The sequence below is a fragment of the Lagopus muta genome, chromosome 15 (assembly GCF_023343835.1).
Source record: "Lagopus muta isolate bLagMut1 chromosome 15, bLagMut1 primary, whole genome shotgun sequence".
Lineage (NCBI taxonomy): Eukaryota > Metazoa > Chordata > Aves > Galliformes > Phasianidae > Lagopus > Lagopus muta.
Genome location: NC_064447.1, coordinates 4,435,419 through 4,461,625, shown reverse-complemented (window position 1 = coordinate 4,461,625; position 26,207 = coordinate 4,435,419). Strand labels below are relative to the sequence as shown.

Sequence of the window (26,207 nt, the reverse complement as noted above, 5' to 3'; positions counted from 1 at the left end):
CCAGTTTTTGAATCACTTTTAAACTACATTTTGGTAGAGTTAGTTTCAAGTATGTGACATCTGCTATTGCAATCAACTTTTAGTGTATGTGGTCCTTCAGGGAAAAAAAAAAATAACAGAATGTCTGTTTTATGAACATCTATGACTTTTCTTCAAACTTTTCTGAAATTTCCTTAATGCTTTTCATTCAAAATAAACACTATAACCAGTATTAACAGCTCAGCTACTGGAATGACAAACAGACACCAGAAAACACAGAGGCATTCTGGTTTATAACAAAATTGTGTCTTTGATACCATAATGGAAATACATGTTCCTTCACATGTGGAAAATTGGGAGCTCATCCTCACTGTGAAAACAGCATGAAACTTTATAATTATTGAAATACTTAAGTACTGAAACTCTGATAAGTCATTGATACATAAACATATATAATTATAACCATATTTTCAGTATTTAACTAGACTTCTTTTAAAAGTCTGTAGTATCTTAGAATAAGATAAAACTCAGAAAGAGCAGAAAGTTACAATGGAGATTGTGTGGTACAGTACAGAACTAACTCTTGTCTGAACTGTAGATGATTTGGCTATTTTAGCGGATAGGAAAATTCAGGACCTGGAAGTGGAAGATACGAAGTGATTGTGGGAATGGGTCTCAGATGCCCTTTTTTTAAAGATCTGATGGATATAAATAGCATGAAGCACAAATTCAGTGTAATTTCAGCACAGAAATCTCTTAATTCTCCTCTGTGGATGTAAGAATTTATATTTGTAGAGTACATGGTACAAACTACCGAGTGTTGCCCATGTCCTATCTTCTTCCTAATAGACTGAGTGACAGTTGAATTTTCAACACTATTTATATTCTTCACAGAATATAATTAAGAACAAAATTTTGACATACATATATAATTTAACCCAGCCCTCAATGTTTGTAATCCTTGTTCTTGGAGCTTCCATAAAATCAAAGCCATAGTATGGATGAAGTGAGATTTTAAGAAAGGAGGACGTCCATTGGAATAATTACACTAACTCTAAGAATTTTAAAATTTATAAGAAAACAAGATCTCCTAGCATACAGTAATTATTTTCCATACATCAGAAATCTTGGATTTCACTTACTGACTTCACAAACTAAACAGGAATCATTTTGCTTATCACAAAAGTGCAGCCCCTCCCAACAAAAAGAATACAGCAACTGCTGTAAACAGTGTGGAGTTACAGAGCACGAGACTTTAAGATTTTCATCTTAAACTGTCATGTTGACAGTTCTACCATGAACAATGACAGCTCACTGGTTGAAAAGCTTCTGTAATATTCAAATATGGACAAGGTTTCAGAATTTCCCTCTAAAACAATTTTGGGAAGTCTCCCCCAACTCCCTCATTATGAAGTCCTTAATTTAAGCATCAAGGCCATTAATAATTTATTGGTATTAATATAATAATACAATAAGAAGGTTGATTTCTGTATTATTGTGCTTTATATTCCCATTGCAGTGAGATCAAAGCATGTTATCATACTCATGGCATTTATATCACAACACGAAGACAACTAAACAACTTTACAGCCATATCCATAGGTTATATTAAATGAAGTATAAATAAAATCATAAAAAGAAAATGTTTCACAATTTATTCATTCAGCGTTACCAAGCTTCAACAGCACTAATAGTAACTTGGTTAACTTACTGTGCATTAGGAAATTGCATTAGGAATTTTACTTTCAGGCTAATTTCTTCAGTGCAAGTGCTTTCTATCCAAGTAATTTCTTTTCACCCTAAGTACTAGCAATGGTACCAAGACAAAGAGGAAAGTCAGATATTCTGCTTTCACTTAGATATTACAGTGAGAAAGATAATGCATCTCCCACCTTTATCATTCCTGACCACTTCATTAAATGCTTATTTCTGAACTTCTGAGTCATGTTTATTTCTGAATTTTTGAGTCAGGCCTTGAAAGTATATGGATTAAAACCCTGTATCAATGCAGTCTCTTCTGTCAATACTACCTCACAGAAAAACGAAAAGCTCATCTTGGTTGCCCAAGCAAAGACAGCTCACCCTCTGCCAGGATTTAGCAGCCACTCCAGAAGATTAAGTACCACGTGTGCCTGCAGGGGTGTCTCATGTGCCCTAGAGTGTCTTTGTTGATGCTAGAGGCCTCCTTTCAGGTGGCTTAATCAAGCTCTTAATTTAATTGCCAGGTCAGTGTTAATGCTGCAAGGTGAATTAGGAAGACAACTGTATTCACTGTAAATAAAACTCTTCCACGGTAGCAGTTGGCATACAAACTTTCCCTCTCTCTTTCCATTAACCCTTAAAGACTGTATAATGATTCTTCATTATACAATTCTAGAAAATTGGCTCTATACTTTGGAACTTACTATTGTTGTCCAAAATATTTTTAATTTATTGCAAAAAAAAAATTACACAATGTCTTACATCAACCACTGGAATTTCTCCCTCTATATATTTCCATGTGTATTTTAAATCTGCAATACTTTATTTCCTGATTTATCTACTCTTTAAATAAGAGCTATATAAATATGCCTAGCTCTAACCCATGTTATCTTCCTTATCCATGCAATTTCTCTATGTATGAAGAAGTTTATAATATAATATACATAGTATAAATATCCTTATTAAAAGTAATACAATATTAAGAGTTTAAGTAAGCATATTTATCTGCAAGAAGGACACAGATTTTTAAATGGACCTTAACATTTTTATGTGAAACCTAAAGCTAATAGAAAAATTCTGAACATTGCATATAACAGTAGAATTCATACTGATTTAAGTGGCATAACTGCTCTAAGATTATTAATTTTACTACAATTAGCGTATTCTACACACTCAAACTAAATTCTTACTTCAAGAATTAATCTTGTGCTCAGTGTCAGCAATGTAAGCTAATGTCAGTTTGATCAGGGACTGCTATATTAAAGGTATTTCTGAAGTTTAATCATTGATACATGAAAATTCTGTCTATCACTACATTTTGGAAATATTTTTCACTCTCAGCATTTTAAAGTCAGACTAGTACAAATAATCAGCATTTATATTGGAAAAAACATAACAGTAGCAGAATTGTAGGTGTTAGAAGGGATCTCTGGAGATCACCTAGTCCAACCCCCTGCCAAAACAGGTTCCTAACAGAAGGTTACACAGGCAAGTGCCCAGGCAGGCTTTGTGTATCTCCAGAGAACAAGACTCCACCACCTTTCTGGGCAGACCGATCCAGTGCTCTGTCACCCTCAAAGAAAATATTTTTTTCGTGTTTATATGGAACTTTACATTCCAGTTTGTGCCCATTGTCCCTTGTTCTGTCAATGGGCACTGTTAAAAAAGATTCTGGTCCCATCTACTTGACTTCTGCCCCTCCCTTAGTTATTTATAAGTCTCCTCCAGGGTGAAAAATCCCAGGTCTCTCGGGCTTTCCTCATACAGGAGATGCTCCAGGCTCTTATCAGCTTTGTGGCCCTCCACTGGACTCTTTCTAGACTTTCCCTGTTGTTCTTCAACTGTGGAACCCAGAACTGGACACAGTAGTCCAGGCCTCACCAGGGCACAGTAGAGGGGCAGGATCACCTCCCTTACCCTGCTGGTCACATTCTTTTTAATAAACCCCAAAACACCATTGGCTTTCTTGACTACAAGGGCACGCAGCTACTTATGTCCAACTTATTGTCTACCAGGACACACAGGAACTTCTTCTGTAGAGCCCCTTTCCAACAGGCAAGCCTGTAACCTGTACTGATGCACGCAGTTATTCCTCCCCATGTGTAGGACAATCCACTTGCCCTTGTTGAACCTCAGTGGGTTCCTCTCTGCCCAACTCTCCTGCCTGTCCAGGTTTCACTGAATGGCAGCACTGCCTTCTGGTATGTCAGTCGTCCTGGCTTTACCAGAAAACTTGTTGAGGGTGCATTCTACCACATCACTACTGAAGATGTTGAACAAGATCAGAACAATATATAATCAGGGCTTATTTACTCTTTGTGTATACCATATCACCTTTAAAACAATGTATAATTGAAACACGGTTTATATTCATTTTTGATTTCATAACTATTGTTACAGTTCACTAGTAAACACAGTTTTATCTACAATACTATTTGACCAGTCTCTTAACATACAGAGGTATAATTATAATACAATAGTTAATGAGAGAAATTGTTGCCTTTGAAGTTGATGTCTGGGTGACTTTTACAAATGACTTTACAGCATGAGTTTTTCATGTAGTAATCAAAATTAGTATTAAAGCCTTGATAGAATTATTTAGGAATTCATTCAAGAAAAAGGAAAATAGAGTTTTAGTACACTTTTGGGTTAAACTCTGCAATGCAGACCTCAGTTTTTGCTCCAAAAGTAATGTCTCCTATTTTGTTAAGTCAGCCCACAATATCACAGGTTGATGTTGGTGGGATGACAGTAGAGGCTGAACCTATCTGCCAATACTATGTGGCATTTTGTTGCTGTGCAACAGAGGGCAGCAGAGGGGGAGTCTGACAGAATGACATCCAACATGGAAGTGCACACGAAGCAACAGTGTGCCACTGAATTCCTCCACGTGGAAAAAAAATGACACTCGCTGATATTTATTGATGCCTGTGAATGTTTATGAAGACTGAGCAGTGGATGTGAGCACAGAGAGGCAATGGTGGTGCATTTCAGTTGTGGCAACAGCGACATGAAATACAAGGCACGCTCTGGACAGCCATGCAGATTGTTATGAATGTGACATGAGGCTCTTGTTCATTGCTGGTGAAAATGAAAAGCTAATGTAGGTGAATATGTTGAGAAACAGTGTTTTTCACTGAGAGTATGCTCTAGCAAACAGTATTATTTTACTCTATCTGTAGTAGTTTCCATGGAAATAAATAGAAGACATTACTTTCAGAGCAAACTATGAATATGAAACATACTATGCTATTTGCCATAACAAGTTGTCTTTTGGATACATTCGTTAACTTTCTTCTCCCACTCTTGCCATGCAGTATTCTTACAAATTGCTTATGTGCCTAGAATTCCTAGTTTTGTTCCTAGAGTTCCACAGGTGCGTTCCTTAGAAAGTTGACAATCTCAAATTTTAAGAATAATGTTTTAGACCTAAATAAATGCTTTGGAATTCTTTGAGGTGGGAAAAACTACAATAAAAACATGCAAGATTGTAAATGTCTTGTTTCTGAATTTTGCTAACACAGTTATTTTAAATGTCTTCCTCCAGTATTTCCTTGCCTTACATAAAAGACTTAGTAAATTATATAAGAAATAGATATAGATAAAATCCAATAAACTCCCTATTTTATTAAAAACATTTCATTCTTTGCCTCTTCCACGACACTCTTAATTTCTTCCTGCTTTTAAGGTAGTCACAGTGAAAGTACTTAGGTTGACAATACTTATAGCATGTTCTAATCTGCCTCTTTGTGGTCTATCGAGTCAATGATCTGAAAACTAAAATCTGTATAATTAGACACTGACATGTCCAAAGGAACTGTTATGGTCTATCATGTCAGATGCACTAGCACTGGCCCAACAGACTGTAACAGTTTTGGTCTGTTGGATTAGGAATCAATGTTTTAATAACTCCCTAACTCCATATTTATTCAGTCCACTGAATACAACACTCTTAAATTTTTTCAAGTCACGCTTTCTTTCAATATCCGCTAAGAGTGAAGTAGCCAGTATGAAGTATCCAATAGTTAATTCCTACATGAAAAATGTTGACCAAATGTCTTTTTTCTTGTTTTTAGAATGTCGCATGGAAATGCATAAAAGGAATGCATTTATAATCTTACTTATTTACTAGAAAATTTTATTTTAAAATTAGAAACTGCCGAGTTAAAAATAAACTGCTAAAAAAACTGATGTAGGCTAGATGTACCAAACAAAAGGAAAGCAAGTATACTGAACTGGACATATAAGTGTCATAGCTGCTATGTTCATTTATTTGCAGAAAATGATAAGCATGCAGCAGCTTCTACAGAGGTCAAAAGGGAAACCTCAGCAAAACTACTCAGCATCTTTAAAAACTGGAGCACTTCAGGAAGCCATGATCTGGAAATCGAGGCTCTAATGTATCTCTAGCTTATTTCTTTTTTTTTTTTTTTCTTCATGACTCCCAGCATGGATATCACATCATATTTAACAGCAATATTCAAGTCTTTCCTTGTCTGTGGGGATTCTTATCATATCCCTTAATGTTACAGTGATGTCAATGGGAATTATGGGAGAAAGAATTAGAAGCAGGGTTATGAAAAATACAAGTTCTAACATGATAAATGTTTAATAGTAGGTTCTGGCCAAAGAACCCTAACTTTCTTTACTGTGCTATTACTCCAGTTTTGAACCACTGGTGTTCTTTTAATAGTTACAAGGATACTACATGAACACTGACATCCCACACAAGTGAACCGAGACTTCAAAGTATAAGAAAACATGCTAATTTTACCAAACATTAAAAATATATTAGAAAAGTCTAAGTATGTAAAACATCTATAATATTTTAGAGTGAAACATATTTTGACCATTAGAAAGTACTACATGCAATACATTTTTATTTCAGGAAATTCCTATCCGATCTTTTGATATTTTTTTTCTTCTCTTATATATTCTCTTTGCAATTACCCAATTTTCCTTTCTATCTTCATCACTAGAATCTGCTGTTTATGGCTATAACATGAATTATAAACTCCAGCCATTCCCTAAACTGTGATCTTAGTAATGAACATGATTATGAAATACCAGTATGGTGCCATCAATATTCAGTTTGCCACAGATCAGATAAAGGGAAAAAGATATACAAGCCTAAAAGATGCCTGAATTGAACTACACCTCAGTAAGAGCAAAGTGAGTGATTTGTTTCCTTGCAAAATTAGGGAATAGACAAGCTTATCTACTACACAGGATAATCCGAAAATCTAGACCGACCAAACATCACCATACCAAACCAAAGCATTTGAAGTGTTATATGTGTATCTGTCATATATCTCTTAAAAAAGATAAACACGACCTTTGTACCTGTCAGGATGCTAACTGGACCTTTTGAATTTCAGCATTTGAGTAGCTCACAATAATTCTTGCACAGTTACCACCTCCAGTCCCCAAACTTCTTCACGTTTCTCAATATTCATCTTATACTGCAAAATTCACCAAGGTTTGAAGTTTCCAACTGGTTGTAAAGATACTGCTGTATTTTATTCTTTTTCCTCTCCCAATTTGATTAATTTAGAAATTAAAAATGTGCATAAATGCTATTTGTCTTAAATCTTTAAATGTATGATAATGAAATGAATGAAATACTACTGTTTAAAATATTAATCTTCCTATAAAATTATGTAATGGCAAATTAAACTCTCTGAAGATCCTATTATATTTTACATGCTGACAAAAGTTTAATTTTTAGTATATATTACTTGTAAAGTCCTCAAGAGGATAAAATAAATGGTATAATTCCACTGCATTTTTCATTGTTTATTTGTATAGATAATTTTCAAATCTAGAACACACAAAAGAGCACATTTGTGCCTCCCCCTACAGAAGCTCATATTTATATTTTGTGTATTTTATTCTTATTTTTGATACTTTAATGAACAAGTTTCCAGTTGAATAAAATCTGTGCCTATTATCCTACTTAAGAATAATCTGAATGGAAATACCAAGTGTTACTCTCAACTACTTGCACAAAAAGAATTGGAAAACACATTAAATTCTATTATTGTAGGTAATGGGACGTTGACAAAAATAAATACTCCACAAGGGTATTTTAAAAACTTTCCAAAAACTTTTGGAGAATCAGGATTTTAACAAGAGTAAGAAAGGTTTCAAATTTGGAAAATTCAGAACTTTTATATGATAAAGTCTCCTGCCTCAAATTTTGCACAGAATCCTATATATGACCACAGAACATGTAACACAAAACTGATAAAGAAAAAATCATACATTTTTATGCTACAAGATGTAGCATAATATTTTGGAATAAATCCTATTTGTTTTTCTTAAAAAAAAAAAAAAAAGCTTCCAGTGATGAGAGACCTAAGGATTTAAGCCATACAACAAAATAGTCAGTGGGAATCTTCTCATTGTTTATAGTCAAATTTAAATTGGATACTATATTAAGGGGAAAAAGAAAAGGAATTAATGTCTACATCTGTACAAATTTATGTGTGTGTGTGCGTGCACATGTGTCTGTGTGTATGTGAGTTTGTGGGTGAGTGATGGATGGGGAATGTGTGTATATATATGAATCCATAACCATACATATATAAACACACAATTATTGAGTATTAGAGGGTTAGCAAGCAGTACAAGTGAAAATATTCTGCCTTACAGGCAGGTATAGTTCATTATTATTGGGGTTTTGCTTTATTATACTATTACATACACTATCAGAAATATTGCTGACAAACTTAATAAGCAAGAAAGGAACATTTTTCTTACTCTGATCAAAGATGCAATAATCAAATCAAAAAACACAAAACCAATAGCCAATCAATGTGAATAAATCTGCCCATTGGCTTAATTCAAGCAAGCCATTCACTGAGCTATGTGATGAATCTGTCAAATTCAATACAGCATTACAGACATACTAGCAACATCAAGTGAACATGCAATGACAAAATGACAATACACCCCACTGCCATGCTTTGACTTGTTCTACCTCATAAATACAAAAGCTGATGACTTTGCTAGTTCCTCTTACTTCAGACACTGACAGAAAACTAACAAGTCTACTTTTATTTATAGTTTTGAAAATCTTACAGAAAAGCTGAATAAAAGTTGCACTACCATTTTGTTGACATCCAATTTAGTATTTGTACACCATTATAATTACTTTCACAAGCATTCTCACTTTAAAGTGTTGGGAAGCAATGCTCCTGAATGATGAAGGACATCTGCAGACGAAGAGGCCCTTTTTTATCAGTTGGAAAAATTTCAGAAACTCTTTAAATATTAGAAAGTTAGTAATTATTTTTTGATCCACTTCATCACAGATCTTCATCTCTTTAAGTGCAATTCAGTATGATGAGAGATCAAAGCACAAAAATCCAATTTAAAATTTTTAAAGCTGTATTTTGTGATTATATTGCTTCACCAATAAAACAAGCTGCACTTTTTTATTATAAGTTTGGTTATTATTTTCTTTTACAATCCTAAGAAGTGGAGAAATCTGTATGTCCTACCTCAACGGTGAATTTGTTTTTAGAATACATACACTTTGGTGCCTTTCTTACTAAACTTATTTGGCTTAGCTTCGATTTATTTCATGAGATTTCCTTTGCCAGCAGACTCACCCTTATTAATCTGTTCTTCCCCTTTTTCCAGCAATACTTCCAGCCATGACAAACAAGGATACCATTGCATTTCTTAAAAATCAAGTTCTGTTACAGTGATCACTGTACATTGATTCACTGTAGTCAGTGTCTCCATTTTTGAATCCCGAATATTTCTGTTAACCTTCATTTTTAATTTATCAAAATGTCTCCAATTCAAAGACTTCTCCTTTCCAACTCCTGATTTAAGAAGCATGTTAAATATGAGACACTGCCATTCTCCGTGTATATAACATGCAGTCAAAATGTTTTTTTGTTGTTGTTGTTGTTGTTTCTTTTAATATAAAGAAGGATTTTCATGATACATCACTGCTTTAATACTCATTGGTTGCCACTTGATTTTCCTGGGCATTCTTTAAATGTAAACATTAAGTATATTCTATTTGAAATTAAATAATTAGCAGCTTAAAGTAGCACTAAAAAGGATCAGTGTATAGATATGGAGTCTTCAGTATTGTCAGATGACAGCGAGTTACTATTACACTGAGAAGAAGAAAAATAAGCAGTACTGAACTGTATTTCTTAATTTTAGCAATTGCTGTATAAACGACTGAATTCATTAAAAATGAATAAAAAGGTAGTAAAATTAACCAAACTGATTGTGAGTAATCAGGGGTATCCATGTTTGTATATAGTTTCACATATGCAGGTTGTTATGTTTGATTCTCTTTGGTTGTTTTAGGATTCTCCCGTAAAGAAGTTCAATTACAGTATTTGTAATTAACACAAGAAACCACATTCATTTGGGGAAAGCAGGTCAAAGATGATGGGTAACCTCATTTAAAAAGAGAAGTTAAATTAAAAAAAAGATCAATAATTCATTTAAGATATTTAAAATTATGCAACAGTCAGGTTATTACAATTCTAATTATACACAAAATATATCTGAAAATTAAGCGTATTTTGAAAAAAAAAGGAATTAAGCTGCATTACTACTGACACCATCACAAGCTTTCTTTACAACATTTAGGGACACTATCTTTTCCTTAAACAATTTTATTTTCAGCAGAACTCCTAGTGAGGTTGACTTTCTACCCATAGCAGAACATGCGACAATCTGATTTTTTACCTTACAGCATTTGGTTTATGAGAAGGTACCTGATTCGTAATTAAGGCATTTAAAAGTCATTTTGATATTGCTCTGTTTCACTATATAGCAAACAGATTTTTCATAAATTCATTTTTCTGTTGAAATAATCAACCTATAAGATGATCCGGGGAAATTTGAATGATATCTAGCAAAAAATGACTAACCGGGGGGGGTTATTTTTAATGTTGCCCTTCCAACTTAGTAAGTTTTTATGATTAGGAAATCTTTTGCATTACAAGCTCAGAGAAAAATTCTAGAGCTGCAATATGCTAACACACCTTTGTGGAAATGAAATGAAACTACTGAATAGCACTTCACCCTGTACGTTACCCTAAGTAGAAATAGTAGACTGCAAACGTAGTGCAAACAGCAGTATCTAGTCAATATTACTGATTCAAAAATAATAGAAAGTAACTTGCTTACCTGTCTGACACAGCATGCCTCAGCCACACATGCAAATTATTTTATTCACATAACTTTAAAAAATATGTCTTCATTATCCAGAATAAGCGTTTTAAAGGCAAATATGCATGCATAGCATTGTAACATTCATACCATGGTATTTTATTCTAAAAATACAGAATCCATGAACAGCACTTCAATCTAAGAAACAGTTCACTGAAATTTCTTAATCTGTTGATTTCTTTAAGAAACAGAAACACTTAAAAGCAATGTTTAATTTAGCATCAGAAGTAATTTTTCAATTCAACACTTAAGAAATCATCTGCATGATTACAAGGGAAAATTTTCATAAATGAGGAACTGAGAACAGTGACCTTACGTTCCACTGTTGTTGTGAAGCAAAATATATGCATGTATTTGTCTTTCACAACATGCATCTTGCCTTCATGATTGTACACTCTTCAAAGACATGAAAACAGTTCTAAAGATTCTGTCTAGGGTACAATTTCTGAAGAACCAGTGGAATATTCCTTCTTTTCGGTACTAAGTAATGTCCAGACACACTGCAAAGACTGATGCATGTTTAATTTTACGCAATCTGACAAAATCCTGTTCTATTGGAAATTTGCAATTTAGACACCAACATGGAATGGGCCTTGATTTTCATCTTGTGAGAAGATGAGTTAATTTATACGACATCACTTTTGCTTTATGGATATTACGCCTCTGTATGTTTTTCTTACGCATGTTTTAATGATCTGTTAGTTCGGGTATTCCTCTCATCAATGTGGCTTACATTTTGAAGACAAAAGCATACTGGAGAAGAAGCATAACTATTTTTTTTCCCACTATTTCAAAAAATCACATGCTTGGAAAGAAAGCAAATGGAAAAAATATATATATTTTTTGCCTGGGATAGTTCAGGCTTAGATGCAGTTCATTCCCAATTTCCACTGACTGAAATAACATCAATAAGAACTGAGGGCACAGCTTCTAAATCAAATGAAATAATACTCCTAAGACAAATTATGATCTTTAGTAGCAGATCGTCATGAAGCTATACGTATATTTATCTAAATTGTACAAGGGTCACAGACATTAACTGGATGACGTTCAGCTTGGGAATGTGCACATCTCATGCCTAATTCTCAATTAAGGCCTAAAACCTCTCAATTTATGGCTATTCATGGATTATAATAAAACAGCCTGTTTTGGATATCACAATTATCTGCAGAGCAACAAGACAGTTATGAGACTTCAACAAGGCAAATTTATAGAATCATCTTTGACTTCCACTGGTCAGATATTTATTAGCAATAAATGAGATCTTACCTGTCACTGTAGGCAGCTGCAGTGGCAGTGGCAGGCTGGGCATACCGGTAGGCAGCATAACCACCCTGAAACACAAACTCACATTCTAACTGGATTGCTATTGTAGCTTAAATGATATTTTGCAAAATCTAGCAACAACCGATTGGAATATTACTGTCATGCTGTAAGTTCAGTTAAAGGGTTAAATACATTTGGCCTATTTGAGTGAATTGTTAAGCAAAATTTATCATCACCACAAACATGTTAAGATTTGTTCCAGAGATGTGAAGAAAGCAATGAACTGTATTCAACAGCACAGTTTTTTAAAACACAATATTGTATTCTTCCACAAGTTTTCAAGTAGCAATTGTTCTTATGACTGCAGTATGTGCATATTAACAAAGCCGTGTTGAACCCAAACGAAAAACTATACCAGTAATTATTTTTTTCTTTTTTTTTGGAATCTGTGTGTGTATAAAATATGATCTATCATACCTGGTTGATTAAATCTATGAATTAGTGCACTCAATTAACACTCAATGTTATACAGGTTTCCAATTTATACTTTTAATTATAATGAAGAAGGAAAATTCTCTTCTTCCCTGAATTAACATTCAGTTGTATGTAACAGTAATTGCAGCTGTTCAATTAAGCAAACAGGACAAACAAACACACATTTGAAAGGAATTGTGTGCAGTGATGCATTGATTATCAAACTGTGAAAACAGCAGAGCTTCCTGTTCAATGGACCACAGTGTTATATCAACCATTTCAAAATGATCTCAGCATGCCAATTAACAAACAGAGGCCAGTCTTCACAGATAACACAAACATGATTTACGTTCCAATTAGAATTCACCACCCCATAATCCTCTGGGACATGGGACTCAGCATTTCCTCTCCCACCTTTCCCCCCACCTTAACAAAGAGTTGAGAAAGAAAGCATTAGGTCACTCAGCTTTGAAGCAAATTTCTTCCTTTCCTAAGGGTGAGCCCTTTCAATGGAAGGATTTTATTTTTGAAGACTGCATTCATACAAGATAATGTGCTGATCTGTAAAGCACGTAAGACTAGTAGAACAGGCTACTCTGTCAACCCTTACCATAACAGTAGTAGAATTTCACTGGGGATACTTCCATGAGTTTTCTATTTTGGTTTTGCAAATGAAAATCATTAGAAATTTCAGCCTTTGAATTATCAACACCACAGAGGAACATTCTTTCTGTCTTTTTCAAGTGCTCACATAAGAAATAGCACATTTAACTCCTCACTACTGGTCAGCTCCTTGTCAGAAGCAATCGTGTCACACAAGCACTAGAAAAAGACAGGTGCTTTCATAATACTATATATGCTGTGCCTTTTGTAGAAACTGCTTCACTGTGCAAGCAAAGAAGCACTGAGAAGAAATACTTTCTCATTTTAGATCATTTGATTTTTATAAACCAATAAGAGGCTATTGCTGTCAAAAAATGTATAATAGGCACATATTGCTTGCAGGTACGTGCATGCAGGCAATCAGATGTCTAGCAATGTCACTGAGTGCAAACTGAACCAGCAAACAGTGAGGGTGAGCACTTGGCCTGGGCTGTTCTACAAGGAGAAATGTGAGAGATTACACAAATTCACCTCTTCTCTCCTCCAGTTCTTTTCAGAGCTAAAATGAGTGTTGTTTTTGGTGGTGGGGGTTTTGCTTATGTAAAGGAGTTCAAATGGGAAAAAATAAGAAGATATTAAACTTGATAAGCTTGTTTTCATTGTCCTCTGAAAATGTGTTGTAGGCTACAAGTTGTTTTATGTTTCTGTTAGACACATGCACAACTCCTTTGATTGTCCTAGTAAGTGCATTCCTAAAAACCTCCATTTATATGCAAGAGGTCTCTTCATTTCAATCCAACTGCTCACATATTGATTTCCCACCCTGGTACAGTATTGAAAATGGGTCACCACCAGAAGTATTAATGTTTCAGTGTTCTTAATCAGACTAAAATGAGGCAGGCTGTTCATGCATCAGCTGGTCTTAAACCTACAGATGGCAGGCTCTGTAAGAATTTTATTTCTTTCCTTTGAGTACCACTCAAAATTGGTCAGTTTGTGAAGACTGATCATTTCTTGTTCAAAATCTGCTTTCCCTACACATGAATTACATTCCTTCAGTGCCTGCATTTTGATTTGCTTTCATCAAAGAAATGCTGCTGAACAATGAAGGTCAACCCTGAATTTTATTAAGCTGCCATGGATTGAACAATCACAATTAAATTTGTGAATGTTCTGGAAAAAAAGGAGTCTAAAGCAATAAAAAGATACCTACGTTATAAAATTTGTCTGTTTTCTTTTTTTTTTTTTTTTTTTGAGTTATAAATTGCAGGATAGATTTGAATATCAATGAGATCGTAATTCTCTACAAGTCTATGTCACAATTTCTTATTTGTAACATAAGCTATTTTCATTAATGATCTGCTATTAAGGGGGTGTAATGTTCCATTTGCAAGTCTGCAGATGACAAATACTGGGAGGAATGGCTGATAGGCCAGAAGGTCGTGCTGGTTCCCAGAGGCATCTGAGCAAGTTAGTATAAATGAGTTAGCAGGAGCCTCATGAAGGTCAGAAAGTGGAAGTGCAGAGTTGCACCCAGAGAAAAACCACTCCACACCAGGACATGGCTGGGGGCACCCAGCTAGAAAGCTGCTTTGTAGCAAAGGTCCTGGGGGTCCAGGCAGACATCAATTTCAGCATGAACAACGTGTCCTTGCTGCTTAAGGTTAATGGTAACCTGAGCTGGATTAGAAGGAGCACTGCTAAGAGATCAAGGGAGAGAATGCTTTCTAGAACTGGTGATGCCTCACCAGTCCTCTCCAGTATAAAAGTGACATGTAAATACTGGACAGAGTCCAAACAAGGGGCACAAAGATGATAAAGGGGCTGAGGGACTTCTCCTATGAGAAAGAAGCTTAGAGACCTGGGGCTGTTTAGCCTGGAGAAGAGAAGGCTCAGGGGGATCTTACTAACATGGATAAACCCCTAAAGGAGAGTGCACACAGGACAGAACCAGCAATGCCTCATACCAACACAAGAGACAATGAGCACAGAATCTAACAAAGGAGGTTCAATCTGAACACCGGGAAGCATTTTTTCAGTGAGTGACTGAGCAGTGGAATAATATCGACCTCCGGCCGTCTCTTCCAACCTCAAACTTTTATCCTCAAATACAAAATTAAATGTAAAAACATTGTTAGGGAAATAATTTCACAGCTATTCTGAAGCTTTGGTTTGGTACAATTACTATTTTACTTCAATTACATCAGATCATAGAATTATAGAAGCATAAAATCAGAGAATAGCTTGAATTGGAAGGGACTTTGAAGGCCATCCAGTTCCAACCCCTGCTGTATGCTGGTTTCCAGCTACCAGATCAGGCTGCCCAGGGCCCCATCCAGACTGGTCTTGAACACCTCCAGGGAAGAGGTATCCACAGCTTCTCAGGGCAGGCTGTGCCAGCATCTCATTGCTCTCTGAATAAAAGATTTCCTCATAATATCTAATGCAATTCTGCTCGCTTTCATTTTAAAACCATTCCCCCTTGTCAGATCCTACATTTTAGAATTATTTTGGTTTTACTTTCCCTCAGCAAGTAAATAAAGTATCTGACTTATGAATTCTTAGTTAGTAAACTGAATTTATATTCAGCTAAAACTATTAAAAATGTCTACTGCCTTATCTACACTCCTGTATTTTCTACTTCCAAAGGAATGATACCACAATGCTAGTACAACTTAAGTTGCCTGAAAAAGTTAAGGACATACTGAAGTCAAAATACTTGCAGTCCAAATATACACATGTATGTCACTGGCATAATATAATGAATGGAACACTTATAATGAATGTTGTACTAAATAGGATGTGAATATATATAATACAACTGGAAATTAAAGGCAGTTGGTAGATTATTCCTACCATTTCTACACACAGAATCCATATTCTCACTGAATAACTTGAGGATTAGTATGATTTCACAATAGCCTATATTTAGCCTACTGCGTATTTTCCATCAGTCAGCACGTCATACCTGTAGTAACTTATTGCCATACACAGGCTCTTGCAATAATGCTCTATAAAGAAACAGAAATGCAATGATTTCAATGAGTAAAGGAAGGATGGGCATAGGGATGGAAGAAAAGATGCAAGCATGGAATTTGGAGAAGTTCCCAAAACTACTTATTAAACAGTTTCCCCTTTCAGTGTTCCATACATCTCCACGGCTCAAACAAATTGAAAGAATTGTGGGATCGGTGCAAGATCACTAGTCAGTTGTTACAGAGAAATCCTCATCAGTTTTAGCTGCATTTGCAGAAATTTTGGATAAAATAAAATGAAAATGAATGTAAAATCAAATACATCCAAATTTTTAAATAAAATCTGTATGTGTACTGAGTATAATTTCCACAAAAATAAGTTACACATTCATAATTTACAATACCATGTATATGTCTGCACTTTCTCCTGAAATAATGAAATTTTTATCTTGATCTCAGATGCACTGACAGTGTTATCTGTAAACACATCTAGATTATATGACTTAAAGTGATGCCTATTTTCCATTATTTTTTTCTATTAATAACAGTTAATATTCTATATGAATGCTGAGAATATTTTTCCTTAGTGTTTACTTCCTATACATCCTTTCACTCCAAGTTCTTGAGATATTTTGCATACATATTTCTATTTTTAGGCATTTGTGGTAATCCCAGAGGTATCCGTTCCCTCAGATAAATTATTGGTAATGTATACAAATTAAAAGCACATAAATGAATTCTAATCCAGTACAGTAGTCAGGAATGAGCCTGCATTTTTTCAAAATAGTGTTTAAATCACAAATAAAGGTCAGGGAGATAAAGACATTGCATCATTAGCTCTCAGAACTTTCGAAAAGGGAATCATGGAGTGTTCTTGTGGACAGAGCATTAGGAGGAGCCACACACCTTGGGACCCTGTTTGCCCATGAAAAAGACATTGCTCCATTCATTTTATTTCTGTGTTATATCTCCTCATTTTAAAAGCACACAAAAAAACCTTTTTTACTTAAAAGAAAAGACCTTGGTACTAACTACATCTCTGCTTTTCACATCAGAACAGCGTCTTTCAGGATATCAGAGGGCACCCATCCAGCAGGAAGGGAATATTGCTTAGATAATTGATACAGTTTAATGAATGTGCCTGCTTTCTGCTTGGAAAGTAGACAGGTGCTCCATCCTCAATACCATCCTCTGCATTTGAGCTGGAGGAGATGGTGTTAGCTGTTGAAAATATCCTTCCAATCCCTTGCTCAGAAAGTATGCCTTATCTCAATCATTAACTCAGAAAAAATATCTTTCTATGTAGGTATGAATTATCTTGGACCCTTACCAGCTTTAGTATCAGAGGTCCAGAATCCTTAGAAAAAGTTAAAAAATCATACAGTGAGCCATGAGACTGATTAATATACACAATTGAACCACACTACCACATCTGAAACTGGTGATGAGAATTTGAAGTTTGCGCTGTTTCTTAGCCTCTCCACGTTTTAGTTGTTTATCAAAGACTGACATGTTCTGAAAACATTCTTCATGCCAACAGTAAGAAAAAGGAATTGCAACAAAGCAATAATGGAGCACTATCATTTTAACTGTGCATTTCTTCATCTGTTACTATTTTTGTTTCATTTTGTGGAGCGTATTTTCTTATTTTTTCAGGTGTCAATCTTCATCTAGGAACTTCTGTATTTGCTGGCAGGCAACCTTAATTCTTTTTTAATGACTTTTTCTCTTAGTGAATCAATACTTAATTTTAAAAGGTCTTCCTTTCTTCCTAATCATCTCCTTTATTTTCCTACTTAAAGGCACATTTAGAAAGGAATTCAATAGCTCAGCTATTTCAGAGACATTATTACATTTCATATCGCACCGTACGAAATATAGAATATATTGTATTACAAACAGTCATGGGCCTGGATTTTCATTTTTAGACTGTATTTTCCACCTATTTTTATATTGCTATTCTCTTCTATGCCTCTGGTTAGTATTAAGCAACTCTGATTATTTTCTGTTCTTGTTTCACCCTGTTGTTTTGACACAGTCAGTTTAATTCCCAGCTTCCCTTGCACAAAGGCTAGCCACCAAAGGCTACCTTGGCACAGTCCATACCACTGTTGTTAATCAGTGTAATCACATCAGAATGAAATCTACTTTGATATATTTGTTCATGAATATTGTTTATTACAACTTTCAGCAGTGTTCCTTTGATTTTGTTTTCTGTATCATTTTAATGGCTCCTTTCTCTCCAATTTACTATTACAACCTATAAATTTAAAATTTAATTTATTTCTCTTATTTCTCTTATTCTCTTTTTTTTCCCCACAAAGCACTTGTTCTTTCCCAAAGCTTCATCTCAATAATTAAAATCAAAAGCTGAGAAAAATTATAGTCAATTATAATAAATAAATAAATAAATATAGTCAATAGTAAAATCATAGTCAATTGGGATTTAATAAATAACTTAGTCTGCTGCAAACTGATACACTGAGAACTAATACACTTCATAATAAATTTTCTTTCAGCTTATACTAGTTCTCTCCTCCTTTCACCATCAAAATGTTTTGGATGGAAGAAAGAAAAATGTGAAGAAAAATGAATTATGAACTAAGAAGCCATGAACGTTATAAAATAATAGATTTCCACAAGAATGTTTCAATTATATGAACTTCTGTAATCATTCTGCTGCAGTAAAAGAACTAGGAAATGCACTGAGAGGTACAAAGCTGCAACTGAGTCTAAACCGGTGTAGCAGCATAGCTATCGCATTTTTAATTCACTTGAGTAGTCAAAACAACAAGACTGAAACTACATTGGAAATCAGTAATTTTTCCAGTATCTTCCTCATTGAAATTTCTTTCTGCTTGGAAGAAAAATGTTCAAGACTATGAGAGGATGAAGGACCCCTTAAAATGAAACCATTTTGTCAAGCACCAAAAGAGACACCTTGCTTTGCGGCAACAGTGGTTTCCAAAACCATGAACTGTTACATAAACATTTAACTCCAAACTACACTATCAACATTAAGCAATACTAAGGTGGACTTCTTGATGCCTTTTAGATTTTTACGTTGGGAAACTAGGCAAAATGGATGTCACAGTTTGCAGAAATATGAAAACTGGAAATCAGACTTGATAAAAATTTAACACTGTGTATTCTATATAGCTCAAAAATTCAATAGCAATGCATTTAGGTGAGACTTAAGCAGCTTACTAGAGTAAGCTTTTGACAAATAAGTTATTCTCACGTGTCACTAACAATATGTTACAGATAGCATCCCTAAGTGCACATGGAACTTTAAACTTAAACTGTTAATTTATTTTAAAAATATTTTTCAACTTCGCAAATTAATCATCAGATGGGTATCAGCTTTTTATCAAACCAGAAAACCAAAACCTACTTCTTCCATAAGTTCAAATTGTTTTCCTTTCATATAAAATGTATTAAAAAATACTCTGTTCCTTTAGAAATAGCTCTAAAAGATTGCTGGTAATAAAGACAAGGAATGTTTCCTAGCATTACCTAGTGAATTTTTAATGTTCAAACCAATTTCACCTCATCCATCTCTTTGTAACTCAATAGAGACAGAAAAACATAAGCACAATTAGGATATAGCAAGTTGTCTGTTGAAATAAAGATACCTGGACCAGTCTGCTATTGCAAAAATAATAACAGATGTGAAAGATTACCTTATTACTGGTAACGTATTTCATAGCCAAGAATTTTTACAAAACTGTAAACACAGGGTGCAAAAATTATTTTAGAAGCCTGAAATTCAACCTCAGTCTTAAACCTCTTGTATGCTCAGATGTAAGTAGCCTCTATTTATATATTCAAGGTAAAAAACTTGAATATTAGTAAGAAAAGAAGTTTAAAAATATCTTTTAAAATGAAATTGGTGACCAATGAGCTGTATACATTTCAATGAGAAGCTGGTAATTACTATCCAAGGCTATCAGTACTAACTAACAAAAATAAGCACTACATACAACTTGAGCAATCATTACCTATTTCATTTAAATTGAAATATGTGGATTTTAAAAGAGCAGTCTACAGAAGTCTGTTCAAATGACACAATAGAGAGACACATCTTAAACTTACAGTGTAATTAAGCTCTACCATGGCACATCCCAAATGTTGCTGAGATTTGAGAAAATTTACTTGAGTGTATACCTCTCCATACTGCATTTTCATACCTCAAGTATCATTAATGCTTAACTAGCCTTGTTTGAAAAAGAAAAAAACAAAAACAAAAACAAAAGAACAACAACAACAACAAAACACAAAAAAACAACATATTTTGGGGGTTGGCAGAAGAATGTTTCTGCTTTATTTTCAACTTCTCTTAATACTTTAATTTTGAAGGGAGACACTCCTCCACACACAACCATACATGCACGCACATATTTTTCACATCTTTTTGCATTTATTCAACATTTGATTGAAGAGTTAATTCAGCTCCACTGAACAATGATAGATGTAATGAACAGAAAGGTCTTCCAATGTGAGAGATATTCTTCTCAATTCCTTCTGACAGGCAAGGGATGGTAAATAGACAAAACAGAGTCAAGCTAGGCAGCAAACTTGTAAAAAGAATGACTCTGGTAATGTACAAGGACAGCATGCACATCAATGAATACTTACATAAATGTCTGCACCATAAAATCCATCCTGGTATACAACACTGCAAGGATGCACACACAAAGAAAAACATCCATATTAGTGCATTTCCACATGCAAATGCCACCAACCCCTGCACAGCTGAGGTTAGTCTTGTCACAAGAACAGAGGGAGGGGGGAAGGAAGGCACTCTTCACATTGGTTAAGGAGGTTGGTAGCAATTATCAGAAGTGGAACTGTACTGAACTTTTTTTTTTCTTTTTTTTTTCTTTTTTTTTTAATAAAAGTATGCCAAATGCTTAGTCAAAAAGAGGTGAAACATGAAGCATGGCAGAATTGGAAAATACTTCTGGAAAGCTGTGTTTCCTTTTTTGAAGGAAAAAATTTGAAAAATTGGCAGCATTTTTTCTACAGAAATTTTCACAGGTCCAATTCTGTGACCTGTTTTGATTCATTTAGAAAATGTTATTTCCTGAAATAATACTTTCTTGTCCTGTAATTGTCAGCCCTCTAAAACAAAGTGCTATTCGTCACGACTTAGATGGAGAACAACACTAAAAATAGGTTATAGGGTGAGGGAAATGTGTGAAATAATTGTACTGATGGAATTCTATACCTACTGCTTCAAATCTCAATAACTAATGCACACACAGATGAGAGTATTCATAGGTACTGCTTTGATAGACATTTATGATAATGACAACAGGTCTCGTTAAAATGGATTAACTCTATTCTTATGAGAAAAGTATTAGCCTTTCTCACTGTCATTTTACCACCCTGGCAAACATGCCCACAGTTGTGAGCTACCGTGATGCTGTAGTTGGATACATCACTATTTCTTGTCTGAAAAAATGTAGAATTGTGATGCAATTAAAGATTGCTTCATTTCAGCTTAGACAAATTCTTATTTTAATTAGCTCAAATTTTAGATTCTAACCCTCCAGGAGAAATGATAGAACATGACAAGGATGGTTTAAATCATTACACAAAATAAAATTGGAAATATGTAACATCAACACTAATTACACACATTGTAGAAGTCCAGCAATTTTGTTTTGTTTTGCAGATCTACAACTTAAAAACTTCTGTATTTCTAATACAGAATCAGTCCAAGCAGTCTCAATAACTAAATATGAGAGCACTCAATAGGTTATTTGCAACAAAATTCTCAGTTTGAAATATTAGTTTCTGGAATAATAGTTATGAAGTCGCTAGCCTAAGCTGTTCTGCAATTTCTAAAAGAATTTTCATGTCAGAAATATAATTGAACAATTGAGGTCAGTGACCAAAAGCCACCTGCATGAACTAGTGACTAAGTCAGATTCACTTGAGAAAATAAAAAATATGCATACATGTACATAAACTGAATTACACTTCATCAATGATAAATTTACGGTGGCATAATGTATGAAAGCCTGGCTCTACTTATGTCAGAGTGGCTGGCATTCACTTTGGTTAAGTTCAGATATGTACTTATATATTTTTCCATTTATTTGGTCTGCAGATTAGCATATGTCATATATGGCCTACACAATTTGTTAACAGAAAAAAATATTATTTATCTTGCAGTGTACCTATATTTTGGTTTTTATATTCTAATTCTTTTAAAATATTACATGTTTGTGTAAGACCTATTTGCGTTTAAGAAGTACAACATTCCACATGACTGCAAGATAGAATTACACAATCATGAATACACATACAAATCATATACAAACAATGCAAAGGTTAATGCAGGCAGAGGCCATTTTCAGGAATTTCATATAGGAAGTCTGTTTTTCAAATTATATGCATTTGAAAAGAAAAAAAAAAGGCATATTTATTCCATAGACAAGGACTCCATTTTCTAAATAATCTCTGGACAAGATTACACATTGCTTCATATAAGAGGCCAAACACAGTCTCCACATCCAAAAAGATGCCACATAGATCAGTGCTGTTGTACAGTGTGTGAAATTATTTAAGGCTTAATGTAACAAGTCTAAAATTATATATTTCTGCGTTCAATAAACAACTCAAAGCAAGATGTTATTTACAATAACAGCATGAGAGCTAAACAAAATTAAGATAAAGCTCTGTTTGTTTTTTTGTTTGTTTGTTTTTTAAATAATGTGGTTTAAAAATAAACAACAATCAAACAGTAGTAGTTATACTCAGAACTTTCTGCAAGAGGTTACTGAAAAAATGAATAAAAAAAGGTATCATCTTAAAAGAGCATCCAGGTCATGCAGCGTTCCAGAGAAAAATCATTCTTTCTTATTGAAGTTCTGATGTTTCCCAAGATGACCACTGAAACACTGATAATAAATCAGTGCACAACAGGAAGACTGAAGTCCTATTTTATTTCTAACAACAAAATAAAATAAAATAAAATAAAATAAAATAAAATAAAATAAAATAAAATAAAATAAAATAAAATAAAATAAAATTAAATTAAATTAAAATAAAATAAAATAAAAATAAAATAAAATAGAAACAAACTGTTTTCCTAGTTACTAATTCTGGAGATCAGCCTCTAGAATTGTCAGAGGCAGACCAAAATAACTGCTTCAGAACCAAATGCCAGAAATAATGATCTCCATTATCATTAAATTCTGTAAGTACAACTACAGAAATGCTGAACAAATGCAAAGTTCTGCTGCAACTCTTGAGAGACCCCAGAGGAGCAGCACATGCCAGATCAGGTCAGTAAGTTCTAAGGGAAGCTGCAGCTCATGGAGAGCTCACACTAAAGAAGTAGGAAATCCCCTCAGTGGAGAGGAAATCTTACAAACTGGTTACAATCCCCCATTTCCCAGCCCCCTACACCCCTCCACTTGTGTAGGAGACAGAGGAGCATGGAATGAAGGAGTTTAATTGAGACTACGAAAAGCGAGATACAGACAATTAAGTGTTAGAATTTTTGTCTTTGCTTCTCACCACCAACCCTATTTTATTTAGTAATCAATTAAATTAGTTTCCTGAAGTCCAGTCTACATTGACCATGAAGGTAATTAGCAAGTGATCTCCCTGTCCTTACCTCAATCCATGAGCTCCATCTCATTTTCTCCCTGCATTATGCTGAGGAGTAGGAGTGAGGGAGCAGCTGGGTCTGGCCATCAGCCAAGATCAACCCCCCACATAATATTAAGACATACTATTTTCCATTATTACTGAACATTATTATTCAGAAAATAACAAATTTGAGAGAATGTGTGTTAAAAACAGGACGTATTTTCTTTCTCCTCTTGGTGACTTGTGAATTTGTAGTGGAGATGTCAAAAGATGAATATAGACTGAAACACTTTGAATTCCCAAATGCAGCTGGATGTAATCCTGAGTAGGTTAGTTCATTTGTCTAGGTCTTACTTTTACATATAATGCTCAATCATGTACAGACGGAAACTTATTTTGAATTCCAGCTCAGTAGCTGCTTAACAAATGTTATACTGGAGGAAGTACTCAGCACTAAATGAGACACAAATGCATGACTACCATTAAATATGGCTAGTATTAACACGAAGAGACAGAAACAGGCAAATGAGTATAACATTTGTAGGCAGGACATGAACTATGAAAAGAAATCAGCTAATTTTATCTGATTTCCTCCTTACACTTTTGTAGTATATGTTGAATATGAGACCTGCTACTTCTTACGATTTTTTTTCTCTTAACTTTCTTCACATTGTTGTATATTTTCAGACTATCTCTTCCATTCACTGTCACTCGTTGACTCCTGTGACTGAATCTTATCAGGGGAGTCAAATAATGTTTTCTAACAGAAAGACTAAGTACAAAGCATCAAGAACTACACTGCATTTTTCTTTCCTCCAGTATATGATTTTCCAAAGGGTAATTTGCTTGACTCATCATCCCCTTTTCTCTCTCTGAAGTTGAGCACAGAAAACAAGTCTCAAATCTGGGAAGAGAATGAATGCACCACAGAAGGACCCATCTTGCCACAGCTCCTTTTACAATTTATGTTCAAGAAGTTGTCCTGGAAGCCACATAAATCTTGAGTTCCTTGTCAACTAATAGAGGGTCTGGAAATAGCCATGTTATTGAAATCTGAATTACTTCACTTCTGACCGTGTGATATATTAATGCATTACCTGGAAGCATTTAAAATAACAAATTTGGGGAAGTTATTCAGTTGTATTTTATAGAGCTAAGAAAAACAGAAAAAATTGAAATTTTGATTTAATAAGAAAACACACATCTAAATAACATCATACATTGCAATCATTTCCTAGAATTCTTTTTTCATAGATATGAAACTGTTTTCTAACCAATAATTAAACAACTTTGCTTGGGTTTAAGTGCTCTGGATGCCCACCTGTGTGACCTACCGTAGAGAACCTGCTTTAGAAGTGGGGCTGGACTCGATGACCTCCAGAGGTCCCTTTCTAACCCCTACAATCCTGTGATTCTACTTTACTCATTCCCTGTGTCTTAAAATATTTCTTGTTGTAAATTAAGACAAACTGCTTAGTAGTTTAGAGTCAGCCTTTATAATATTCTATAATGAGGACCACATCTGTCTTCACTGCCATTTTTGTATCCTCTAACCCGTCAGTTGCATAAGATAGCTCTCAAGTGTGCAAACCTTAGTTCAGTAACTTCATGCCAGCTGAGTGCGTGTGGCCCTCAGTCATTCAAACAATCTGCACAAGTTAACAAAAATAACGTAAAGCAGATTAAGTGCATGGAGTAACTGAGTCAGCGGAATAAACAGGCATTACAATTGTGATTGAGCCACTGCAACACAAATTGTGGTTACAGTGCATTATTTCTCCTCCCTCACAATTACAAGAAAGCATCTGAACTAAAATTCTCCACTTTGATTGCTGGTAGTCACTTTCACTGTCTAAAATATATTTTTCAGTTTTTGATCTCTGCTGAAATTCCTTCATATACCCTTCATACAAAGCTTTCTTCATGAAACAAATAACAGATGAAATTATAGCCTTATTTAAAGTAAACCGAAGAAAGAAGATGTTCAGCACTCTAATTACATCACACAATATTTGTTCCACATTTTGGTTTCCTCTTCCTCAGCACTCATCTCAATGTCAATTTCTACTGCCATTACGTCTACTTTATACCTGGTACTATTTCTCTCCTTACTCCCCATATGTATTGTCTTCTTTGATTATATTTTTTACTTTCTTCTGTTTACACATGAAAATATATTTTATATCATCTCTTTCTTTAACAAGTTCTCTTGTTCTAACAATCCACTAGAAGATTTTTTCTAATACAAGCCTTTGACTCCCCCCGCCCTTCTTTGCCTTCATCTTACTCATCAATCTGCAAGCTCTCTGCACGCTGCAGATGTGATCAGAGTAGACTCTCAAGTTTCCAGCTATTAAATAGAGTACAATGACATACTTCACATGCCCATTC

General features: G+C 34.5%; 1 protein-coding gene across 36 annotated transcripts in view; it reads right to left on the bottom strand.

Moving 5' to 3' along the window:
* The window catches only part of RBFOX1 (RNA binding fox-1 homolog 1), a 745,900-nt gene that overhangs the window by 18,677 nt on the left and 701,016 nt on the right, over positions 1 to 26,207 (bottom strand). For 32 of the 36 annotated variants that reach the window (XM_048962261.1, XM_048962269.1, XM_048962272.1 and 29 more), the window contains 2 exons: positions 20,847 to 20,886; positions 12,160 to 12,224 (listed from right to left, as the gene is read on the bottom strand). In XM_048962261.1, coding sequence (XP_048818218.1) covers positions 12,160 to 12,224; positions 20,847 to 20,886 — 105 coding nt within the window. The remainder of the gene's footprint in view (positions 1 to 12,159; positions 12,225 to 20,846; positions 20,887 to 26,207) is intronic. The other 4 variants (XM_048962271.1, XM_048962279.1, XM_048962270.1 and 1 more) reach the window with 1 other exon arrangement.